Source organism: Xenopus laevis, chromosome 5L (genome assembly GCF_017654675.1).
Source record: "Xenopus laevis strain J_2021 chromosome 5L, Xenopus_laevis_v10.1, whole genome shotgun sequence".
NCBI classification, from domain to species: Eukaryota; Metazoa; Chordata; class Amphibia; order Anura; family Pipidae; genus Xenopus; species Xenopus laevis.
Window position 1 is genome coordinate 100,277,906 of NC_054379.1, and position 24,467 is coordinate 100,302,372.

The window sequence follows — 24,467 nt, forward strand, 5'->3', positions numbered from 1 at the left end:
AATGAATTCTGAATTCTGAGTAAAACTGGGGTTTGAGAAGAATATCATTCAAAATAAAAAGTAGTAGAGTAGTGGAAAAACAGCAGAGGGCGTACATGAGTTGCATGCTTTATACTGGAACAGAAATGAATTAATGAGCATTGAAAGAAGCAGAACTGTGCAGATCAGGCTGAGTGTAAAAACCTGCAGAACTGGGTAACAGAAAGGAAGAGTTACACAAAAGGCTAAATAAATTGCTGCAAGATTAGACAATAAGATTTTAAGAACAGCTCCTGGAAGAACTGATACAATAAAGTGGCCTTTTCCACCCCCCCAGACGAATCAAGTAAGTACAGATACTTTTAATGCCTAATGCTCAGGAATCTAGTTAAAAAACCCATTGAATAGCTGATATGAAGTTCTGTGTTGCTTTATAGTATTCTCTGTGTTAACTGAATCTCCATTGCTTATGCACTGACTTGAATGTGCACATTCAAATGTTACTTCAACCATCAATAAGCTAGTTTAACTTTAAATATGAAATGATGAAGAAATGTCATTGGATTGTTTTTAGCTCACTGGGAGTATATTTAGAATAGTTTTTCATTATGGTTTGCATTCATTTTTCACTTATCAAAATAATTGAGTGTGGCTTGTGGAATGTAGAGTGATACGATTATTATATAAGACATACAAATGAGAAACCATTATCTATATTTTGTTTGTTCCATTCATATGGGAAAACTTTCAAATGTTGAAAGTGATAGATGAATGACTTGCTAAGTAACTGCTTTAATGCTTTATTATATCAATGATTAGCCTTTTGTTATAATAATAATAAATATATATATATATATATATATATATATATATATTCTTGTAGGGCATCTTGTTCTCATCAGAGACTTCACAGTGTCATTTAAATATGACTTTGGTTATTTTTGAGTTTTATGCTAAAAAAGTCAAAATCTCACTGTTGTAATCAACTGTTCTGTAGTCATGCTGCTCAAGAGTTACAGCATCTAGTGGCAGCCAAAGTTGAAGGAGTAAATTTAGTTAGTAATTCCTTAAGGAAAAGCATTATATCTGAAAGAATGTGAAGCAAATGTTTTAGTTGAAATCTTGCAGTGGTTTGTAGAGTTTATATGCAAAACTAAGTTAAATAAGAATACAGCAAAGAATATAAATGTGTCCTGTGCATTTTTCCAATCTACAAGACCCCCAACTGTGACCCAACTACAACTGGTGGACGTTTAAAGATGACTTTGTAAAATGCAAAATTTATAGGTCAGTCACAAAACTGTGAAACTATAAATTCCTTGCTGAGAGATACCAAAACGTCAATGAGGCAGGACATCCTCATCCAGAATGTTGGAAACTGAAAATGTAGTATACTCTATGCGCTAACATTTCCAGTGATTCCTGAGACTAATATCCGGTTCTCTGTAGTCTTCCTAAACAACAACTGCAGAGCTGTCGATACTGTGAAAACCCATTTAAAGTTCATGAATCCATAATTCACTCCAATAAATTATCTGAGTGTGGGAGCTATAAAGGTTATCACCTATACTTGGTCAGATAAGATCTACATACCATCTTTCAAATTATCCCATTTAGCGATCCTGCAGCTCCCTGTGGCTTATGGAGGAAATCAAAGGTTGAGCAGAGTGGACTTTCAGTTGGGCCCATCCTAAAAATATATAAAATTAAGGTTTGATGGGACAGATAAAGAGATATTATGTAATCTGATGACTATGGTGGGGGTTGGGGTTAAGGGCAATGGCTCATGGGATGTTTTTTTGTCCATAATAAAATTTGGCTACTGCATGTGACATAATGCCTCAAAATTGCCAGTGGGGACATATATAAAGTGTGAAGTTGTCCAAAGTTTCTCACGAGTGAATTTCACGAAGTACAAAAAGAGGGGTTGTGGGAACATTCCAAGGCTAAGTAAAAATATATTTAAATACAATGGAAGTGCTACTGATCTTTCCAAATTAACTAAAAGCATAGAAAAAGGTGGAGGGATTGATCAATGCACATCCCCTGGTCTTCTGTTTAACAAATAATCCAGTATCTATGCAAGTGCATGTACTGTATTTACAAAAACATGGTATTTTAGTTACAAAGTTATGATCATAAAATTGATAAGCCACCATACCACGCCAAGGTAAACCCCATATGGTGGTCCCTAACTATTTAACTCTGGTCATAGCATTTAAAGGCTGGCACCTCCCTGCATAGTAGCATTTCTAGGGATATGTGTCTCCTGAACTAGCCATTGGTTTCAGTCAGAGGGCTTAGTCCTCCCCCACTATTAGCTTTTAGAAGAGAGTGATTGCCAAGACCCCAGCATTCGTTCCACAGGCTTAATCCCCCCCTTGCAGCTTTTAAGAGAGTTTTTCCAACTTGACAGTTCAAGATTTCTTTAAATGAAAATGCTTGAAAAAATAAATAAAAATGAATAGTTGATAGGGGTTGAGTGTGAAGTCTGACATGCTGTACCACCTGGGTGATATATGATTATGGTGAGCAAGCATTTCCCAGAAGTTATTTGTTAACAGGTGCATAGGTTTTGTACCCCCACAGGTGGTACAGCAGTATAAAAGCTACATCTTTGTACCCTCTTTGCAAAGTACACTTATGTAAAATCAACACATGGGGGCAGATTCACTAACCAGCGAAAAGTCTTCAGCGACCACTTTGCATCCATCCAGTGTTGGACTGGCCCACAGGGATACCAGGAAAACTTCCGGTGGGAACAGGTGTCAGTGGGCCCTCCTGCGTCAAAATATTTGGCATATTTCATGGTCATTCTTTATTTCTATGAGAACAAAGACTAAATATATTGAATAATAGATTATAGCATGTAAAGAAAAGAGAATAGCAGAATAGAGGTTGCGTGAGGAGAGGAATTATAATAGTACTGAGAGTGGGCCCCTGATCTGTGGTCTTTTGGTGGGCCCCTAGTTTAAGGTTTTTGGGTGGGCCCCTGGTGTCCCAGTCCAACACTGCATCCATCGCTACACTTCGCCAGTAGAAAATTTGCTCAGACAACGCTAATTCACTAAAATGCTGAGTTTCGTCGTGGGCGCCGAACATTGGCGACTTTTCACTAGCGGTACTTTGGCAATATGAGCAGTTCAAAACACAACTTCGCTAGAGGTCTTGTGCTGAGGTTAATTTGCATACGGTGGGAAATTTAAAGTTGAATGGACGTCTTTATGTTATATGTTGCAGCAAATACATTACATTTCCACTGTTAATTACACATGTCCAGGGAACCTTTATAATGTCCTACACATGACCCCACTGTATAGTTAATGTTCCATATGTTAGAAAATGTATGGAGGAAACCGTTTAACCCCCAAAAAAAATTTCAGGACTTTTGCAGGCTATCACTCTGAAAAAAGGAAAAGCCGCTAGCATTTTTTGAACTTTGATGCCTTTCATACTCACAGAATATGATGTTAGTAACAGAAAATTGAGGAAGATCTATGGACTCCATTGCATTTCGCAAGTCTGGCGAAAGAGGTAATGTTCAGTAAAATCCGCATTTTAGTGAATTTGCGGAGGTATGTCCATTTGCCAGAGTGAATTGTTGTCTGGTGATAGAGTGTGAATGAACGCTAGCGCCTATCTCTTTCACTAGCAACTTGACGCCTAAGCCCATTAGTAAATTGCCAATGTCCCTGCGGGCAGTAACGCTGGAGAATTGACGCCAGCGTTTGCCACTTCGCTCTTTATTAAATCTGCCCCATAGTGATAATCTAATTTTTGGTGTAAGGCTAATTACTGGTGAAGGAAAGCTTCTCCTTTAAAATACCACTAGGACTCTGAATCAGTAAAAACTGGCAAGTAGCCAAGCTTTAATACATTGATGGGGAATACACATGTACAATGATGTCTAAAGGTGGCCATTGATGTGCAGATTTAACTTCACATTGTACAACGATCGTTCAGTGCCATCTCCCGACCTGCCACTAATCATTCAGATCAAATAAAGTAGTAAAGGAACAGATCAGACTATGTTCTGCCCCTGACAGCAATCGTACAAAAGTTATGTCTGACAAAAGCTAGTGGGAGAAACAATTAGCTATTTAACACTGAATGTGCCCTTGTAGTTTGTTAGGCCACAATGACTCCATATCACTGATAATAATTTCACTAACAACTGTCTCAAGGCCTAATGAGGTGTTCCATAGTTTTGTACTTTATTAGGAAAAATATCTCAATGACATAAAAGAAAGTAGAATGTTAAATGACAGAAAGGAAAATAGTTGTGGGTTTCCTATAAAGTAAACCCATTTTAATTAAATAAAATTAAAACCAGCAATAGGTAGAATGTGAGCAAGCACTCCCAAACATATAACCAATTGATTGCAAACATTACATTTAGAAAATAAAAAGCACAAGTCAAGTTTTGTTATATTTTGAAACCTAAAGACATATAGAAACAATACCCTGCAAATAATATTATTTATCATTAACTGCCTCATGAAAACATTAAAACTGCAAATCTGCATGGAAAATTAAAAAAAAAAAGTCATCTGGAAATAAAATGTTAAAAGATGAGGGTGTGTTTTCCTAAAGTTGCAGTACAAGAAACAAGCAACACCCAGTGGAACCTTCTAAATTCCATATACACATGCCAATAAAAAAAAAGTGAAATATAGAACTGGTCTGCAGTAGCCATTCTGGTTATGGAGAATGCTGTTAGTCAATAAATACAAAATAAAAAAAAAACATTTAACAAATAATTACAACTTCTTTTATTCTTAAATGTTTAATGTTTATTGTTACATGTTGCATTTACCGGGACCATCATAACTGTAACATGTTCTAACCAGGAAGACTGTACTAATCCATTGCAATGCATCTTAAAAGGATACTTCCTATTTGTCTATCCCAAGCTTCTTTGACCATAATATATTTTACAGTATCTACTTGTTTTGGTAGATTATAAGGCAATTGTTATTGTGCTCCCTTTGCAAAATCTATTTTTACTACCAGATAGGCAACTTTTTTGCAGGAAGAAACAGGAGCAACCAATCAGCGTCTGGCTTTTTACAGGCAGCTGCAGGTTGAACAATGAAAGCAAGCATTTGACTGGTTGTGGGTGACTGCTCAGGTGCACATTTGCCCCAGCTAAAACAGTACTTCAGTCTGGTCAAAGATTTATATAGCCCTGGGGTCTCTTATACCCCTCTTTATACAATACAAAATCAGAACTAAAACTGACTGAACTAAATGGCTTAATCAAATAGGTGCAGCCCTCTATACAGAGGCCAATAGGGGCAATATAAGCAATAACCACAAAGGTTTAAAGGGTTCCATAATGGTTTACACATAGGTATAAAGGGTTCCATACAGCTGCTGTAAGTGAAAGGTGACATGGGGCTGTTTCATTTTCATTTGCTGGGTGGTTATACCAGTTGATGTGATAAATATCAACATAATAACCCAGTCAGACATAGTCATCCTCAAGTAATGAAGGACTACTGCCATGAAACGTCTGATCTTATCCCATGTGTCTAGAGCACCTGAATAAATTTGGGAACATCCGTTGCAATTTTTCATGTATTCCTATTTAGAAAACCTTTTAAACACCAGAGCACATTAGATGAATTGCAGTACTAGCCTTGTAGACAAGATGTTAATGTTGCCATCTTCTGTGCAGTGGACATCCAGGCAGGGGGGAGGGCTGTGACATGTTGGGGGCGGGCGTCATGTGTTGGGGGTAGGCATAATGGGGCATGTCATAATGGCAGGGGTGGGGCTATGGTGTGGCTGTTCACCATGTTAATCCTAAGAAATCCTGCCCGGTTTTCCTAATCTGGAAAATCGGGTAGCTAGTTTTGACCCGGGCAGCCCTTCAAAAAACCGGGCTGTCCGGGTCAAAACTGGACAGATGACAACCCTAAGCTATGTATACTTGTCTCTCCTTGGTGTTGCTTCTATGAAAGGATGGGGAGGAGTCCCCACCCCTGTGAACTGACCTCCCACCCCTGACAGGAAGGAAGTGCTGCAGAGGAAGTGCTGGGAAAGAGAAACAGTAGAGCGAAAGAAAGGAGCTGCAAGATCCTAGAGTGAACTGTGTATATAAAGTCAGTAGGGAACCCTAGTGGCAGAAAAGTGCACTCTATTTATGATGTGAAAGGAAAGGGGGTCCTTGTCAAAGCTGTGAAAAGCAAAGCATTCTCTTTTCAGGGCACTGAAAGCCAAAGGGAGTCCTTCTCAGGACTCTGAAGAAACTGCCACATAAGCGTGTGTAGCTCAGAGATAAAACTATCTCAAATATTATGTAAAGTTGCTCCTGGCTGGCAGGCGGTATGTAACACAGTTATTTAAAGGTACAGTGTCCTGCAAATAACCTAGCAATCTTTTAACTGTGTGTGATTGTGGATCAGAGAACAGCTTCTATGGAGGGATATTACTGCCCAGTATGTCCTTAAACCTGGTCGGAGGCACAGCAAATTATATTCTACTTATTTTCTCCTGTAGTGCCAAAAGGATGGAAATCAGTGCCAGATTCCCTGCAGTAGCAATACAGTGGAAACATCTGTTAATAGCAATCTTTTCAGCTGGGGCAATATTTGCCAACATGGCACACAATAGAGTTAATTTAATCAATGGTACAAATTGCAAAAAACTGGTGCATGCTTAATTATGCCATCTCTTAACCAGCGCTAATACCAAGCATTGAGTACAGGATTCCCTTGCATCTGCACTCTGCTTCTTGCTAACAGAGGTGCATCTGGCACAGTGCCCTCCTTCACTACATCCAGAATACTCTTAAGGGCTTGTGCCTACCCTGGTAACATTTTAGCAGATCTAAAATTCTGATGTATGATGCAGCGCATAAAATATTTTGGCTAAAGACTAAAATATAGGTTAAAAAAAGATTTGAAATCTTGCAGATTCCTTCCCCGAGTCTTTTGAAAACTCTGTACAATGTTTGATCCCATTATTAAGTATACTAGGCGATAGTAGGAAAAATGTGAAGTGTATTTTCAAGTGATTTTAATTTTATTTTTTAGTCTTGTTTCAGATAACATACCATGACCTCTCAAACACATTCTCTGCATTCAGAAAGTTTTCTCACAATAGTAAGCATTTCCTAATACTTTAATCAATGCAGCATTACACTAGAGCAGGAGTCCCCAACCTTTCCAGCGCCAATTCTGGGGCTGCTGCTGCCTGAGGCTCAGATGCCGCCCCCCCTCCTACTCCACACTTAAAAATCAGCATTGGAGCAGGTCAAAAGGGGGCAGCATCGCTAATGCATTGAGCGCAATTAAAAACCCGGAAATTCCACTCTTAAAGGGATCCTGTCATCAGAAAACATGTTTTTTTCAACACACATCAGTTAATAGTGCAGAATTCTGCACTGAAATCCATTTCTTAAAAGAGCAAACAGATTTTTTTATATTCAATTTTGAAATCTGACATGGGGCTAGACATTTTGTCAATTTCCCAGCTGCCCCTGGTCATGTGACTGTGTCTACACTTTAGGAGAGAAATGCTTTCTGGCAGGCTGCTGCTTTTCCTTCACAATGTAACTGAATATGTCTCAGTGGGACATGGGTTTTTACTATTGAGGGTTTTTCTTAGATCTACCAGGCAGCTGTTATCTTGTGTTAGGGAGATGCTATCTGGTTACCTTCCCATTGTTCTGTTGTTAGGCTGCACTCCGACTTGCAGTCCAGCAGTAACGAGTGATTGAAGTTTATCAGAGCACAAGTGACATGACTTGGGGCAACTGGGAAATTGACAATATGTCTAGCCCCATATCAGATTTCAAAATTGAATATAAAAAAATCTGTTTGCCCTTTTGAGAAATGGATTTCAGTGCAGAATCCTGCTGGAGCAGCACGATTAACTCATTCATTTAAAAAAAAAAATGTTTTCCCATGACAGTATCCCTTTAAAGTTACAAGAGGTGGCTCTTTGCCACCCCTTGCAACTAGCCGCTCGTTGCCGTCTGCCTCATGGCATGAGCGGCCCTGCTTTTTTCCTGTGGTCCATATTCAAATGTAAAAAAAGTTGGGGAGCAACATAAGCATGCAAAAGTTCCCGGGGGTGCCAAGTATGGGCTATAATTGCCTATTGGTAGCCTCTGTATGTACTGGTAGCCTACAGGAACCTCTGTTTGGCAGTACACATGGTTTTTATGCAACTAAAGCTTTCCTTCAAACCACAAATTGCTTTGAGGCCACTGGGAGCAACATCCAAGGGGTTGGAGAGCAACATGTTGCTCACGAGCCACTGGTTGGGGATCAATGCACTAGAGATATGAAAAGGAAGTAATTGTCTCTTATCTTTCACTACCTTGACAAGCAGTCAGCAATATAATGGAGACAATTTCCAGAGACCTGTAGAAACACATGGTTCTATGAAATACAATGGTCTGTCTATGAATGATAATGGCATGATGTACAGCAGAGAAGACATAAAGAGACATATGTCTAACAATCTAAACATGTCCCAAATCAATATATAATAAAATATGAGTTCTGGAAATAAAAATAGAAATCAAGAACATGCACACATGAACATGGTCTTTTCATGACTATAAATAATCTACATCATTTCTGGGGTGAAATGTCAAATGAGACTCAAGAATGTTCCCGAATGCATTCTATGGAGGCTTTTATTATAAGCTCCTCTAGCAATGGTTCGTTGTGAATTATACAGTATTTATTTAGTTTGTCTGGTTTTACAGACATTTTAAAAAAGCCCAGGTCCTGAAAATATTTGAGTGTATGTTTTATGTTGAAAAATGTTACTTCACTGTTTTATAAAGACTCATTTAAAGAGGTCAGTAGTATTCTAAAGCAGTTTGAAACTGGAAGTGACCTTATTGTCAGCCAGCCTTGACATAGAACTTTCAGCCTTCACACCTGACAATGTGACTACTTGGGAAGGGCAAGTTTTTTGGCTAGCAAAACAGCTGCTGCAGAATCTAGCATTATTACTGCCATATCTGGGCTCCTTTGAGCCATGTAAATAAATATCTATATGGGTCAATTTAAAACCTCCTGATGTGGAAGCTTTACCCACTAAACTGAATGAAGCCTTTAAGACCACCTATGAAGAATGAAAAACTGTGGTAGAAACATCAACTGAAATATGCCCATATATTTTGATTTGCTGACAAACAATGTTCTTTGTATCCACAATGAATTCAAGAATCGTTCTTATGATTCCAAAATGTTATTTCTGTCTCACTCACCCAATAAGTCTGATTATAATCATACAGATACCCTTTCAGCAAACTATATGGCAAAAAATAAGCAGATGTTTTAAATATTGTGGTTATTTCTGAGAAGTTGTTTTTTAATCAGTATGCTCTTCATTAACAAAGCATTCAGAAGGAGACATCATTCATTGTTTCCCCAAATGATAATAATCTTAGAGTTTATTCTAAAATCATAGACTTTTTAACCACTCTTTCTGCACTTATTAAGAATGCTGCCGCCTTTACTCAATCCGTAGGCAGAAAAAAGCAAACGAACAAACGTTGGTTATGGGCACATGAAGCAGAATACTAATTTGACTAAGTGTCTCAAGATGCTGACACTGATGTCTATCTGGCTGGCTGGCTCTATGTGTAATAAAAATGTTGAAGGATGTTCTCGGCAATTCTTCTAATAGAAAATTAACAGAAATGTTGAACACTGTTTACAAGGAGCAAAACAAGAAAATAGTGAGACCAGCGTGTCTTCTTGCTGTCATAACTGATTTTCTGGACTTTCTCAAAAATATAAATGTAAGATTATAAGTAGCTAGCATGAATAAAAGTCAGATAAAGAATTGGGTTACATTCAGAGAATAAGTCACAAGAACAGGAAAACACACAAAGATCTAAATCATAGTGCAGAAGTACTGGTTAATTACATAGTTAAGTCCATACCCAGCATTAAAAAGGTAGATGGTACATAAATGTTAAGAATTACAGCCATCCTTTATAAATCAGACTCCATCTTCAAAAGCAACTGGAGTTCTAAAAGACTGAGCATATAGTTAAAAACTAACTAATAAGTTAAAACATGGCTTAATGGCTTGTGTGCAAAGGAGAAGTCAGTGTAATTTATGATATGCAATAGCATGCTCTAGGAGTGAGAGTTAGGATCAAGGTATTTAGTAGAGCAGCCAGATGTTCCATCTAGGAGACCAGAAGGGTTAGTACCCCACTATGTCACCTGTCAGTATAAGGTCTCAAACTGTCAGGCTCATAAATAGGAGATTCCTCACCACTGTGAGCATCCTCTAGAGCTAGGGACTTCTTCACCTGTAAGAATTACTTCAGGGTTGTTGTCAGTACCATGCCTGTGTAACATCAAGTACTGTAGATTTAATTGTCTGAACTGTATATGAAATGTGGTACAAAAATGTGCTTTTTCAGAAAGAAATTTTACAATGCACACTGGTGCAATCTAAAAAATGTATACTCTTTTTTTCCCCACTGCCTGAGGTCGCTAAATACTTTCTAAAGAAATAGCTAAATAAAATGAGTGCAAAAGTAAAATTGTTCATGCAAATTTTTTTCCATTAATGACATTTATTTTATTTGGGGCTCATTTATAAACACTAGACACATTTGCACTTGGGTGGTAACCCATAGCAACCAGTCAGTGGTTAGAAGGTGGTTATTGTTTAGCCATCTGCAAGCAGAACAATGGAAGCAAATCTCTCATTGGTTGCCATGGGTTACCACCTAGATGGAAATATGCCCAGTGGTAATACAGTAAATGAAGTTTTTGATGATGGAACACTGAGATAAAAGCAGTACAAAATTTTCAACCGGAGTTATATTGATTCAAGTGATTATTTTAATGCTTTAATACACAAAACCATCAGAACATATTCAATAACACGAGTTTGTCAAGACGTGTAAATTAAATGACATTGTGGGTTTATAATTGGGATACAATACGATTTTTGTTATGCTTAGTTACATAATTGCACCCGAAATAATACCATTCCTTTTATAAGACTATGCTGCACATTAGAAGGTTCTTCTAGTTGCGATCCAGCTATTCCATGCATTACATTGTAACACAAAAATGTGTTCTTGGCTTGCGATGTGACTTTTTGTTAATATTTGCAGGTGAGGGAGAAGAAAAGTAAATAGAGCAGCTTTTAAAATATGGACATAAAGCCTTAAATGTGGATAATTCATCAGAGACTGGAGAAATATTTTACATGCTTCATTTGATTTTCTAACTTCATTCAATTTCTGGTCAAGTTCCAAAAATTATCAGGAAGTGTAATTTGTGATGTGTATTGAATATTTCAGGAGGTTAGTATGCCGTTTCTCAAAAATGTTTGTTTTTGATGGGCCGTTACAGGCCCTTCAAAAACAAAATATAACTTTTATCAAGAACCCTGTAATTAAACATTGTTAAACATGTTAGTCTTAATTTAAGTTGTCTGAAAACCAGAGAACTTGCTGTCCATCTTATATAGTTAGCTGTTTTCATGGAACATAGCATGGGCTTCATTTGCAAAGTAGAGGAAGGTACAAAGACTTGTGTGTCCCAGTTCTGCCAATGCTCAGCCAGAACTGTATTCATGAGGGCCAGGCTGGAAGAGATTGTGGTTCTCTGGTGCTTTATATAACCAATGTTATGTAGTGAAGTCATGACCTTCACTGAATGCCACAGATAAAAATAAATATCACAGTTTCCCTTGTACAATGGAAGCCGGTTTTTCCACATTAGTTAAAAATTACTGTTGCCATGCTATCATGCCTCAAGGTAATTTATTTCTACAGTTATACCATGACCTGGATGAATGAGAATCTTCCCAAATGTAGGCCCTTATAGAACTGAATCTCATACAACTATTTTGTTATGTATTCTTTATTTATTCTGTATTGTAAACAACAAAAACATGAAAACTTGTATTTTAAGTCCTTTACTTTTGTACAGACACATCGTTTTATTAGGTTTAAGTATCCTGGAAATAAGGGAGGTTAGTACAAAGAAAAGGAATATACACAAAAAGTGTCTCAAACTGCTTAGGCAAACTATAGTACATTTTTAATTAAATTACATTTTCGGCACGGCTGTTTACTAAAGCGGAGTATCGCAATTTATAGTAATTATTCTATTTACCTCAGTATAAGCACTAAGCACTTTTTATATATATATATAAGTGCCAGTTAATTTCTATTTTTAAAGGGTAATTGATTGTTGGTAAAATTGATTGGTCATGAAGGTAATAAATGAATTTTGCACTAATTGATTTGGAGTGTATTATTAATTGATAGAGTCAATGATGGAGACAAATCATTGGTCATTTGTTTAAAAGCTGTGGAAATACGGGGTATCTCTATTTTTCTTTTCAAATCAATCTTTAAGCAATGGCATAAGACAAGGTAAACTTTATGTAGCATTCTCTCTTTCATGCATTGAATTTTTAAATCTTTGGGTGATTAGTGATTAGCTAAATTAACTTTTGTTGCTGCCACAATATGAGCAAACAGACCATTATGAGTCTGAGTTATGCAGGTCTCCAATATCCCATGGGCAGGTAAAAGGATATGTTGGGGTCAAATGTATGCTTCCTTTCTGAGGTGATATGCCATTTTTGTACTGTATTTCACAGCTGTGTTCTTGTGAGGTAGCATCCCACATAACATTCCATATTGTAGTAGAGGTTCTCCAATTTGTGTCCACTTGTGTTTCTGTGCCAGTATATATATAATGCAGAGAGATTTCCCGTTACTGTAGACAGCATATCTGTAGAAATGTGGAGGTTCATAGTTCTAATTGGGTGGGTTAATGGCGTGAAATTATGTAAAAATTGGTAAAATCTGGTATATTTCAAATGCTGGAATGACATTATCCCATTAGAGAAGTACCGTAGTTATTTTCTTTTTATGAATTGGTAAGACTTTTATCAACTGAATGAAAATGAGTTGTAATTTCATGGAAACTTTCATGGAGTTTTGCCATACAATTAAATTAGTGAGCTTTGCTTTTGAGATCAAACTATTGTAGGAGAGTATTCAATGATGTAACAGTGTGTTTGAGAATGGAGCTAGTGATGGAGAGCAAATCATTGCTAGATCTGCCAGAAAATAGTAGTTCGTTCTAAAGATGTGCTTAAGAAGTTACCAACTGCCCCTTATTTTTAAGTGAATATTATTGCATAGTCTGAGGGATCTGCACAACATTTCATTTTGGTTGAACTAGGCATCCAATAATTTTGGATTTGCGCATCACATTTTTGATATTTGGAGGTAGTTAATTGTGCCAGGTGAATTTATTATTATGGTTTGCAAGTGATACTGATAGGTGATATGCAAAATCACAAACAAGTAAAGGTAGTAAACTCATATTTTCCTAAACCATATCATGGCATATTGTAACCATTCTTCTGGGTTCTTTGATCATTTGCAGATCCATTATGGATAACTGGGCTTGTATAAAGAATAAAAGGAATTGGTTAGAGTAACTCCTAAATACTCAAATGATGCACAACTCCAGGCAAAGCAAAAGGTTTCGCTTGAGTAATTTAATTGTGTAATTTAAATTTAATACTCAGTGGTAAAGATTTAGATTTTGACTGAAACATTAACTTCTAGGCATAAGACCAAGTGTAACTTGCTGAAGACACCAAATCAATTTGGAATACTGATTTGGGGGTTTGGTAAGCATACAGTTTGTCATCTGCATAAAAACTGCTTTAACATACCTACAGTATTCTCACCCAAAAAATATCTGGACATTTCCTTATTAATGGTGTCAAGGGCTCAGCTACAAGGACCAAAGATTAGATGAACTGACTGCTGTCTTTAAAGGAATTCTGGCACAGACAAATGCTTTTGGGAAGGAACTGACATGCACTCTTGTAGAAAACAAGATATACTCTACTGGGCTCCTTACTTTAAGTTCAAGACCCTACCTGATAAAGCAGGAGGTGTCACATGGCTTCACCCAGAAAATATTAACATAAACATGGCATTACAGGAGTCACAGTAGAATCAACATCAACGTTGCCAGTTACAGTACTTCAATGCTATGTGTATGTGTTGATTTAATTTGTGTTGTTTTGATTTCAACTTTTACCCAAGCTATTTCAGTAGGTTTTATGCAGAGAGTCACTTGCATAATGCATTGTAGTTATCTGCGTGAGACCAATTAAAATCATTCTTTTAGAGAAAAGATAGCTTACTATCAACATTTATAATTTTTTAAATTCCTTTTACTTTTCTTTTTCCATATAGTTTTTCACAACTATACAGATTTACTTTTATTACTTTAACAATATTTTTTACAGTATTTCTTCCACTCTTCTTGATGTGGCAAGTCTAATGTCACACAGCAACATTTATCTATATTTAATACACATTTAGCTTTCTATACTAAACTTGAACCGAGTCTTCAGAATAGGTCAGGGCAATGGAATTACATATTGATTTCTATTCTTGCAGTTGTTCTACTTCACCCTTATAATAAACAAATCCACTGTTAAATATTTATTCCAATCTCTAAATTATTAGCAACAGCACCCCCTCCAGATTTTCTTTGCCTTGAACAGCAGATAATGCCAATTTTGGGTTTGCAACTGTATAACAAAACAGAGTACACAAATGAACCTGAAAATACTGTACACATGAATCACAATAATTAGAAGTATACATACAACATATACTGTGCATAAATGAGGGCATCCCCACAAGGCCCCTCTACACTCATCAGTCCCTGGGTCTGCTGGGTCTAACAATGGTTTGGAGGAGGATAAAATGGACCACTGAAGCTGATTGTCCAGATACAAGGGAGCAAGCAAGCTTTAGGGAGTAAGTCTGATTAAAAGTAAGATGAATATGCTTGACAGTGCTATTTATGATTGCTTAAAATAATCAAATGCCTGATTCTAATTCATTTGTTTCTATTTAATTTCTTCATTAGGTTTTCACAATTTGACCATAAATGCCAGGAATAATCTACATACTGTGTTCTATTCTGCTGATTGAGAGCCAATATTATGTGGCATCTGAGAATGCTGAAATAAGATCAAGTAAGTGCTTTATAGATAAAAGTTTGTAAGCACAAATGGACATTAGATACAGGGTAGCAGCATTATAACATTTTGTAACAACCCATTAACAGATTCCTATATAAGTTTTGTGACAGTCTCATTTATTAAAGAGTAAACTGAACAACAAAATGCACAAAAATACATGCAAAATATTGTGCATTTAAGCAATATATATTAAGTAGCTTGCATCTATACATGCTAGGGATGCACCAAATCCAGGATTCGGTTCGGGGTTCGGCCAGGATATTTTCCCCTTCCCACCTCTAATTTGCATTTGCAAATTAGGATTCGGTTCGGTATTCGGCCGAATCTTTTGCGAAGGATTCGGGGGTTCGGCCGAATCCAAAAAAGTGGATTCGGTGCATCCCTAATACGTACTCCTCTATACATTTGCTCTAAAATGCCAGTTGTTTCCACTTTTCTGAATAAAGTATGAGGTGCATAGCACAGGGAACAGGGGTTCATTTATGTGTTGCACCTATTGATACCAGCAAAACAAAAATGCAACTTACATGTGACTTCCCACCACAGTCACTAATGAGCATCTGCACTGATAAATAACTAGTGTGTAGTGCACAGAACTTACCAGGGTCATAATTATGCTGGAGGTTTGTAAAAATTCCAGATTGTGGGTAAAAAATATTGTAAACTGTATCTTTTTTGTATGTTGTAAAATATGAACCCCGTAATGTATTTGTAGACTCAATCTTGCAAACACTGCACAGATGCTTCTTTGCAGTATTCAAATATTTGCTACAAACACAATTTGCATTGCTTTGTAGACAGACTTTAACAAGAAATACTTTTGTGAACTATTTCCATTTCAGATCTAGATCTTTTGAAGTAATTTTGACTTTAATTTTTTAAAGAGATGTTTTCCATGTGCCTTCTTAATTTCATCTATTAATTCAATGCTATTAGCTTGGAAGCCTCTAAGCCCCTAGATACTCACTCCATGGAAATCTGGTGTTTCTAGTTAACTCATTTTCAGCCACGTACAACAGACAATTACATGAATGTCTGCAGTACCTTGAGAGGGCTAATATTAATTAATACAATTTTGGATCTATCACATGCATTTAGACAAGACAGACATACAGTACAGTGGACCTTGTGCTTATTACTCTGAACAAGGTTTTGTAGGCTTGTTTGTCATATGATGTACAAGGTCCATTGTACTGTATGACTGTCTTAGCCTTCTGACACCTAAATTTGCTTTTAAACATAATATCCCAAAGAAAATACGCAACGCAGTACTGTACACTCAAATTTGCACACATTTTCCCAGATAGACCAGTAATACAAGCAATGTCCTTTGTCCACATAAACCCAAGACATATCAGCAATAAAATGTTTGAACTTCTGTCCTGCATTCTTTTTCGGCCTCAAGAAAACTAGTTGTAGTAGTCTTGAATTAACTGAGACAATGCTTCCTGTAGTTTGTACTCCAAAAATTAAAAAATGTAAACTATATGTTATTGGCACAACCAACTTTGCAGCTTTACTGGCAATGAATTTATCTTTTTTCAAATGACTGTTGGGCCCATTAATCAACGGTGGACAAATGTGCACCTAAGCAGTAACCCATAGCAATTAATCTGTGATTAGCTTTTTCTAGCCAGCTGCAGGTAGGAAAACAAACATTTGATTGCTATAGGTTACTGTCAAGGGACATATTTGCCAAGTGATGATAAATTATCCCTAATGACTTCTATATTACAGTGGGATTTTGCAGCAACTTTTCAAATAACATTACAGTGGAGTTTTAATATAAGATTTCGATTTGGTAATGCTTACATGGCTTTAATGCTTGATGAACAGCGACATTTTATAATTTCGAAATGTCTTGAAACATTAAGCTAATTTTCTTAAATAAACATGTCATAGTTCCCTTTTGCAGGATTTAATTGTTTGGATTTAAGCTACAAGGAGTTAAACACAATTGTTATGTACCTTTCCTTTTTGTTTATCATTAAATCATATTGTTAGTCACTTCATGTAATATATAAACTGTAGGCAAAATATTTAAATATATGTATATATTTTGCATGCTGATATCACCTAAATATGCAGTAGTTTAAAAAAAGGTGTCAAACTAACATTTCCAAATGCTGGTAAAATAGTACAAGAGGGGATATTATTCAGCTTTTCTTTGTGATTTGAACACTTCCCAATTCCTGAGGGCGTGTTATAGTTTTATTGTAGGGAATTACTTTTCTTTTTGGCTGAAATATTTTGGAAACGTGTGCTAATCTTTCACATCATGGTATTTTCCATCTAAACTTTGGATTTCTAAGAATTTATATAACTGAAGATGCTGGAACTAAAAAGCTTTATTCTTCAAAAAGTCTGAAATATTACTGAAGTTGCTGTGAAAGTGAGACATTTTACTTAGATTATCTACCAAATCTATCTCCCCCAAAACCACCTCATTACTGCCTCTGTCTGATACTAGTACTCAAAAGTACGCAAAATGAAACTGAAGAATACAGCCATTTACTCCCTTTAAATTATTGAAGTTGTATTATGTATCTGTTGCATTGGCAAACACCATAAGCTTAAAATGATTCTCAGAAATAGTTTTAGTCCCTGTAAAGATTCTCTGCCGTCTTTATGGTTATTGCATTTTTGCTGTAAAATAAAGGTTTACTTCAACTAATATTTTAGGGCAACTTGAAGTTAACTAAAGGGAAACAAAAGTCATCTCATGACACACCCCCTTTGTTATTTTCTGAATTATCTAATCATAGTTGTGCCCTCCATAACTCCCCATTTGCAGAGAAATGCTTGAAATGAATCTGAAATACCCGGAAGACATCATGACAGGGAGAGAACAAATCTTGCACATGTGCAGTGGGTGCTTTATGGAAAACATCACAAACTCAGCGTCACTTCCTGGATGGTGTCTGAGAAGGTCCATGGCTAACTTTGATGGGATGCTTATTTACTATAAAACTATAATATGAGAACAGTTTTTGGTGGCCTTTGGGCTACTCTTAACTAAAATGTCTTCTCAATGGCTTTACTTTTCCATTAAAAGCTTAATTAAAAAAGGAGTGTAGTTAAATGCCATCATTAAGGATACTATAAAAAAAATGAAAAGTGAAGTTAAGTCAAAATTATATGAAACAGGCATGATGATATCTATTATTCAGAAAACCATCAATGCCATTACTTGGTGTGTTGCTTAAATTATGGATTTGGTGCAATGCCTATTTTAAGATTTTAGGTGCTACAAATGATAGAAAAACAACTTATATTGAAAATTCTAGGTAATTTTGGAAAAACATTTATTTTATTGTAATTTATAAAACTACCAGAAATCACCAAGAAAGTGCTTTTATCCAGGGTACACAACCCTAAACTGAGTTATTTTGTTTTTTAACTTTGGAAGTAATTCCACTACATTATTTTGTTAAATTCTACATTATTTTATTTAATAATTCTTTCCTGCTCTTTGAGGTAACATTTGTCAAAGCTTCCAAGAGTCCCACAGTGCTTTGCAAGAGTCATGGCGTTTGTGCATTAAAGGGGTTGTTCACCTTTAAATTAACAGTGATATTCTGAGACAATTTGTAATCGGTTTCCATTTTCATTATTTGTGTTTTTTGAGTTATTTCGCTTTTTATGCAGCAGCTCTCCAGTTTACAATATTGTTGCTAGGGTCCAATTTATCTTAGTAACCATGCATTGATGTCAATAAAAGACTGGAATATGACTAGGAGAGGGCCTGAAAATAAAGATCAGCAATAAAAAGTATCCATAACAATAATTTTGTAACTCTACAGACCTTTTGTTTTTTAGATGGGGTCAATGGGCCTCATTAGTAAGCTGGAAAGGGTCAGTCATAATTCGAAAACTATAAAAAATAAAGTCCAGTTGAAAAGTTGCATAGAATTAGCCATTCTATAACATACTAAAAGTTAACTTAAAGGCAAACCACCCCTTTAAAAGGTTATCATTTACATGCAGTTGTATGTATATTAATGCTCATTGTTTGTATTTTTACAGGTTGCAGAACTGCTCCAAATGACTTGGTTTTCATACTAGATGGCTCATGGAGTGTGGGCCCTGAAAATTTTGAAATACTTAAAAAATGGGTTGTCAACATAACTAGCAATTTTAATATAGGGCCAAAATTCACACAAGTTGGAGTTGTTCAATACAGTGACTATCCCATCCTTGAAATCCCACTTGGGAGCTATGAATCCATTGATGACCTCTCTAGAAGAACACAATCCATCCAATATTTAGGTGGAAATACACAAACTGGAAATGCTATTCAATTTGCTATTGACAATCTTTTTGCAAGGTCATTAAGACCTTTAACCAAAATTGCAATTGTCCTTACTGATGGTAAGTCCCAAGATGATGTTAAACATATAGCAGAAGAAGCAAGAAAGAATAAAATTACTTTGTTTGCAATTGGCGTGGGCTCAGAAATTGAAGAAAGTGAACTTAGAGCAATAGCGAACAAACCTTCTTCCACGTACGTGTTTTATGTTGAAGACTACATAGCAATATCACGGATTCGTGAAATCATGAAACAAAAACTTTGTGAAGGTAATTTACTACACTTTTTACTTTTTTGTAGTTTTGTAGCTTTTTTGCATCTTAAAAAAATAGGTGGAGGTAAAGTAAATGATTTAATTCACTGATTAAATCATTTTATATTGCATCATCAAATTTCTCTAAAATTACTTCCTGAGCCAGCGTTCCTTTTAGCGGAAAATTGCACCTGCCTGGGGGTTTTCTCAATGAGCACCAAAGAGCGAATCTCTTCTTCTGCTACCCCCACTGCCGACGCATGCTCAGTAAAGTGAAAAAGTTAACTTTTTTGTTAAAGTTTGACTCTACCATGCATGAGATGAAAGGAGCAGGAAGAGGATCAATCTGTGGTGCTCTCTGAGAAGAACACCAGGCCGGTCAGTTTTCTGCTGATAGGACCACCGGCCCAGTAATGGAAAAGTGAATAAAATCACAGGGGGGTACCTAAATTTTGGCACCCCCAGTGATTTCCTTCTCCTTTAAATATATTTTATTTTGATTATAGTATTTTGAATCCAGCCTTTTTTAATAGTTATTCATTATTAATGTATTATATATAATGTTAAATGTGATTTAATATTAATATAGGTATTCTATATATATTTATTTTAATTAATGTGGGCCTTCTACTACAGTTGGGTGTTGCCTTATATTGACAGTGTGTTAATTGTTTAGTGTCAAGAGACATTTCTAACATTATTACTGCCATCAGGGTGCAAGGCTGTATATTTTTCTTCATATACGGGGGAATTGTATATTTTACTATGCAAATAACCAGTATTTTAATATATATCTTTTTTTTCTTAATTTGCTTGAGTATCTTTTTCCTCTTTCTGTGTGAATCCTTTTTTTAAACAAAAAAAAACCCTGGCTAATTTTGTTTATCTCCTGTAATTTGTGACTTTCCTGCAGAAAAACTAGGCATTGGGATGTTTAAATGTGTGCTACAATCTTTGCCTTATTTTTAGATAAATATATTTCACTTTTTTTTAGATGGAAGAGGAAGGTACATAACCATGAAAACCAAATAATTACTATAATGTTTAAAACTTGACTCATGGGAATGCTTGTGAAAACTGTGCTTGTTTTACCTGGGCAAATTATTAGCAAACTATTGAATATAATGAAAATCTTTAGTTACAATCAACCAGAGGAAAAAAATTAACTTTTGATAAATGTGCCCTGTCTGTGTTGGTAGGGCAGAGAAGTGTTAAAGCTTTACATAGTTGATCTGACTAGATTCAACATTTTGAAGTAAAATTTATAAAGGATTTTCTAAGCCTTAAAGGAAAACTATACCCCCAAAATGAACACTTAAGCAACAGATAGTTCATATCATATTAAGTGGCATATTAAAGAATCTCACCAAACTGGAATATATATTTAAGTAAATATTGCCCTTTTACATCTCTTGCCTTGAGCCACCATTTTGTGATGGTCTGTGTGCTGCCTCAGAGATCACCTGACCAGAAATACTTCAACTCTAACTGTAACAGGAAGAAGTGTGGAAGCAAAAGACACAACTCTGTCTGTTAATTCTCATGTGACCTAACATGTATGGTTTGTTGGTATGTTTGAGAGTACAGTGAATCCTACGATCCCAGGGGGCGGCCCTTATTTTTTAAAATGGCAATTTTCTATTTATTAGTACCCAATGGCACATACTACTAGAAAAGTATATTATTATGAAAATGGTTTATTTACATGAAGCAGGATTTTACATATGAGCTGTTTTATGCAATATCTTTTTATAGAGACCTACATTGTTTGGGGGGTATAGTTTTCCTTTAAAGGAGTGGTTCACCTTTAAGTCAACTTTTAGTATGATTTAGTTTGTTTTTTAGATGGGCTCAGTGACCCCTATTTGAAAGCTGGAAAGAATCAGAAGAAAAGGGAAATTAGTGTAAAAACTATAAAATAAATAAATAATGATGACCAAATGAAAAGTTGCTTAGAATTGGCCATTCTATAATATACTAAAAGTTAACTTAAAGATGAACCACCCCTTTAAGAAAATAATGCATGGACAAATACCCAGTTTATAGTGATTTGGAAATACTCCACAGGACTTGGCTTTGCTTAACATGAAATCAAGTCTCAGCAACGTCAGATGTCCAAAGCTCTGTGTTCTGACCTTGATATTTGGCTTTCTAATAGGTCATCAGCATCAAAATAGAATTTTTGTATAATATACAGTATGTGTCTGCAAATATTTGAATAGAAGGTAGGGATGTGTTAAAACTCTGAATATACTTAATCATTTTTAATTGCAGTTGTTAAAAAGGCATAGCTGAGATTCTATTTTTACACCAGAATTTTCCATCTCTGTGGACCCAGATCCAATCTTAAGCCAGTTTTACACTGTATGTAAGAAGGTGAAATACATTTTATTTCTGCTGTAAATAGTTAGGCAATATTCAGTTTAGCTAGCAGGAGGCACCGACTGGCCTGTAGGGGGTTCACCTTCTAGAGCCTATAAAAGGGAGGGCAGGGGCCAGGGACTTCCTCTTTGGCCTGATAACATCTGAAAGGCAGAACAGACTTTAAAGGTCAGGCCAGTTGGTAGGCTGTACCTACTAGGACTAGGTGAGTTAGGAGGTCAGTACCAGGCTCACCTCAGATGTGAGGTAAATGCACTAGTCATTAAGGGCAGCTTGTGGCCCCAACAGGTAGTCCGTATTTAGGGTAGAGCCTAGGGCAACTGTGCACTTTGCTAGTGCACTTTCCACATGACAGGGACTTTGGAGGCTTCAGAAAAGGAATAGTGTGTGTATGTGAGTATATGAGAGCATACGCTGGAGATTTGGGGGGTCTATGTATCATGTTGTGTAAAAAGTGGATTGAAACATTACCGGTTATGTTGTTCATAGCAACCACTCAGTTCTTTACTTTTGTTTTGTAAATGTTGAGATGTAATTGCTGATTGCTTGCTCTGGGAACATCACCTTCACTACACTTTTTATACAGCCCTAGGTGTAACTGTTATATAATGTTTTATTTATGGCTTTATTACCTTAGCAACCAGTGGAAGGTGAATATAAGAGGAACTTAATAAAAACATATGTAGTATAAAATTAGAATAACAAAACGATTCAGACTCAAGAAAGCTGAACGTTAAATGCTGAAGTTTATTTAAATGTGAATGTCCCCTTTAACACACAAAGAATCTTATTTGAAATCTTAGTACAGTGTTTAATTTTGGACATATCAGACACTCCAAAAAATGGCAAAGCTTGCATTGTTCCAACACGTGTGCCAACTATTTCTTTATAAGATTTTTTCGTAGAGAAATTTCTGAAGACATTTGGCAAGAACATTTAAATGAAAAAAACTTAAGTAGAGTAGAAATGCTGAATGTGAAACAATTGCTTCCCTGGATTAAAGTGACAATGTTATAATAAGCACGTTTTCTTTCTTGTTTTTTTTAAAGAGAATTAGCATAGTATTTGTGTGCATCCCCAGTGATTATAACACCTTATCTGATACACCAGGCTGGCGCTTCTATTAGCTAAAAACTGCACTGGGCCATAGAAGATTCCTCTTTGCCATCTTCTTCGGCTTCTTTTTTTTGTTTTTGTTCTTGTCTGGGCAGATGCATGCTCAGCAGAGTGTAAGTCATTCTTATATAAGTAAAGTTGATGCAGGTGCATAATCTGCATGCACCTGCCCGCATATAGAGAAAAGAAGACAGAAGAGGAACGATGTTTGCACCAAGGAGCTTTTACAGAAATACCAAGCCTGGAGAACATTATTTCTCTTTTTAAACCTAAACTAAATTATATCTTTTAGATTGTAAGCTCTTTTGGGAATGGTCCCGTTTATCTCTTTTGGCAGAGTTTGGCAGCAACCTAAATACAGTCACTGGGGAAAAAGGGAAAATATGAAATTTAGCTGGAATTAGTGGGAATTAAAAGATAATAATATTATCAGTCTGCAAGACCAGATAGGGATAGCTAGGATATGGGCTAGATATTATCTTTATGGGTGCATTTTGAGCAAGGGGGTTTGTTAATGTCTGTGAGACAGAAAAGGAAACTCCAGGTCATTCTGCGGCTTATAGTGGCTCACCTTATATGACACTTGCATAATCCTATACATTTCTAGGCTCTCTTCCATTTGTTGTTATCTACTAAAGTCATGTCTGTTTAAAAATCCTCTTTTTGGGAGATATAACATTATTATTAGCTACATTCCTTGTGACTGTGTTCTAGTGAGTTATGTTGTAACGTGTGAGAATATTTCAGTTTATTTACGGCTTGTGGTTACCATGTTTAAAGGAGGCATGCTTCTATGGTTGATAGTACATGTCAGCCATCTAGCAATCCTCCTCTTTGAGGCTGCTTTACCTCGGATGGGTCTGAATGTGACGAAAAGAGAGTTTGACTGTCTATAGAAAGCAGACCTGTCTTCGTAATATCTGAGGGCTCTAACTCCAGTTTTTGTAGCATTTTCTTCCTTAAAATTAGTTGGCCTGGAGACAATGGGCATTTTTCTTATAGTTACTTGTTTGTCTTTGCGTCATTTTTGTCTCATCAAATTTTTCTGCAGTGAATTTTTGCTGCAGTTTCACAAAATTGCAGATGGCTAAATGCGGAATTTCGCCACATATTCATGGCTGGCAAAAAATTCAGTCATCACTATTCAATACCCTTCTGAAGGTCCCTGTCTTCTTTTTTTACTATGAACAAGTTTAAGTAGTAACCCATGAAACATTGCGTCTCCAGCACCTGCACTATGGCTCCAGTCTTGGGAAGGGTTTGGACTGCTTGTTGCAGGGCTGCTTGTTTCGCATGATCGCTAGGCACTGAGATGAAATTAACCTGTTTGGTGGGTTGGCTTTGAAAGAGATCCTGTATCCCTCTTGTATGACAGTGAGAACCCATTGT

General features: G+C 36.3%; 1 protein-coding gene across 1 annotated transcript in view; it reads left to right on the forward strand.

Moving 5' to 3' along the window:
* The first annotated feature begins 205 nt into the window (after window positions 1-205).
* Window positions 206-24,467, forward strand: part of col21a1.L (collagen, type XXI, alpha 1 L homeolog) — a 93,501-nt gene continuing 69,239 nt past the window's right edge. Inside the window, 3 exon segments of the mRNA NM_001094389.1 lie at window positions 206-325; window positions 14,904-15,012; window positions 19,045-19,596. Coding sequence (NP_001087858.1) covers window positions 14,925-15,012; window positions 19,045-19,596 — 640 coding nt within the window. The 5' untranslated portion in view covers window positions 206-325; window positions 14,904-14,924.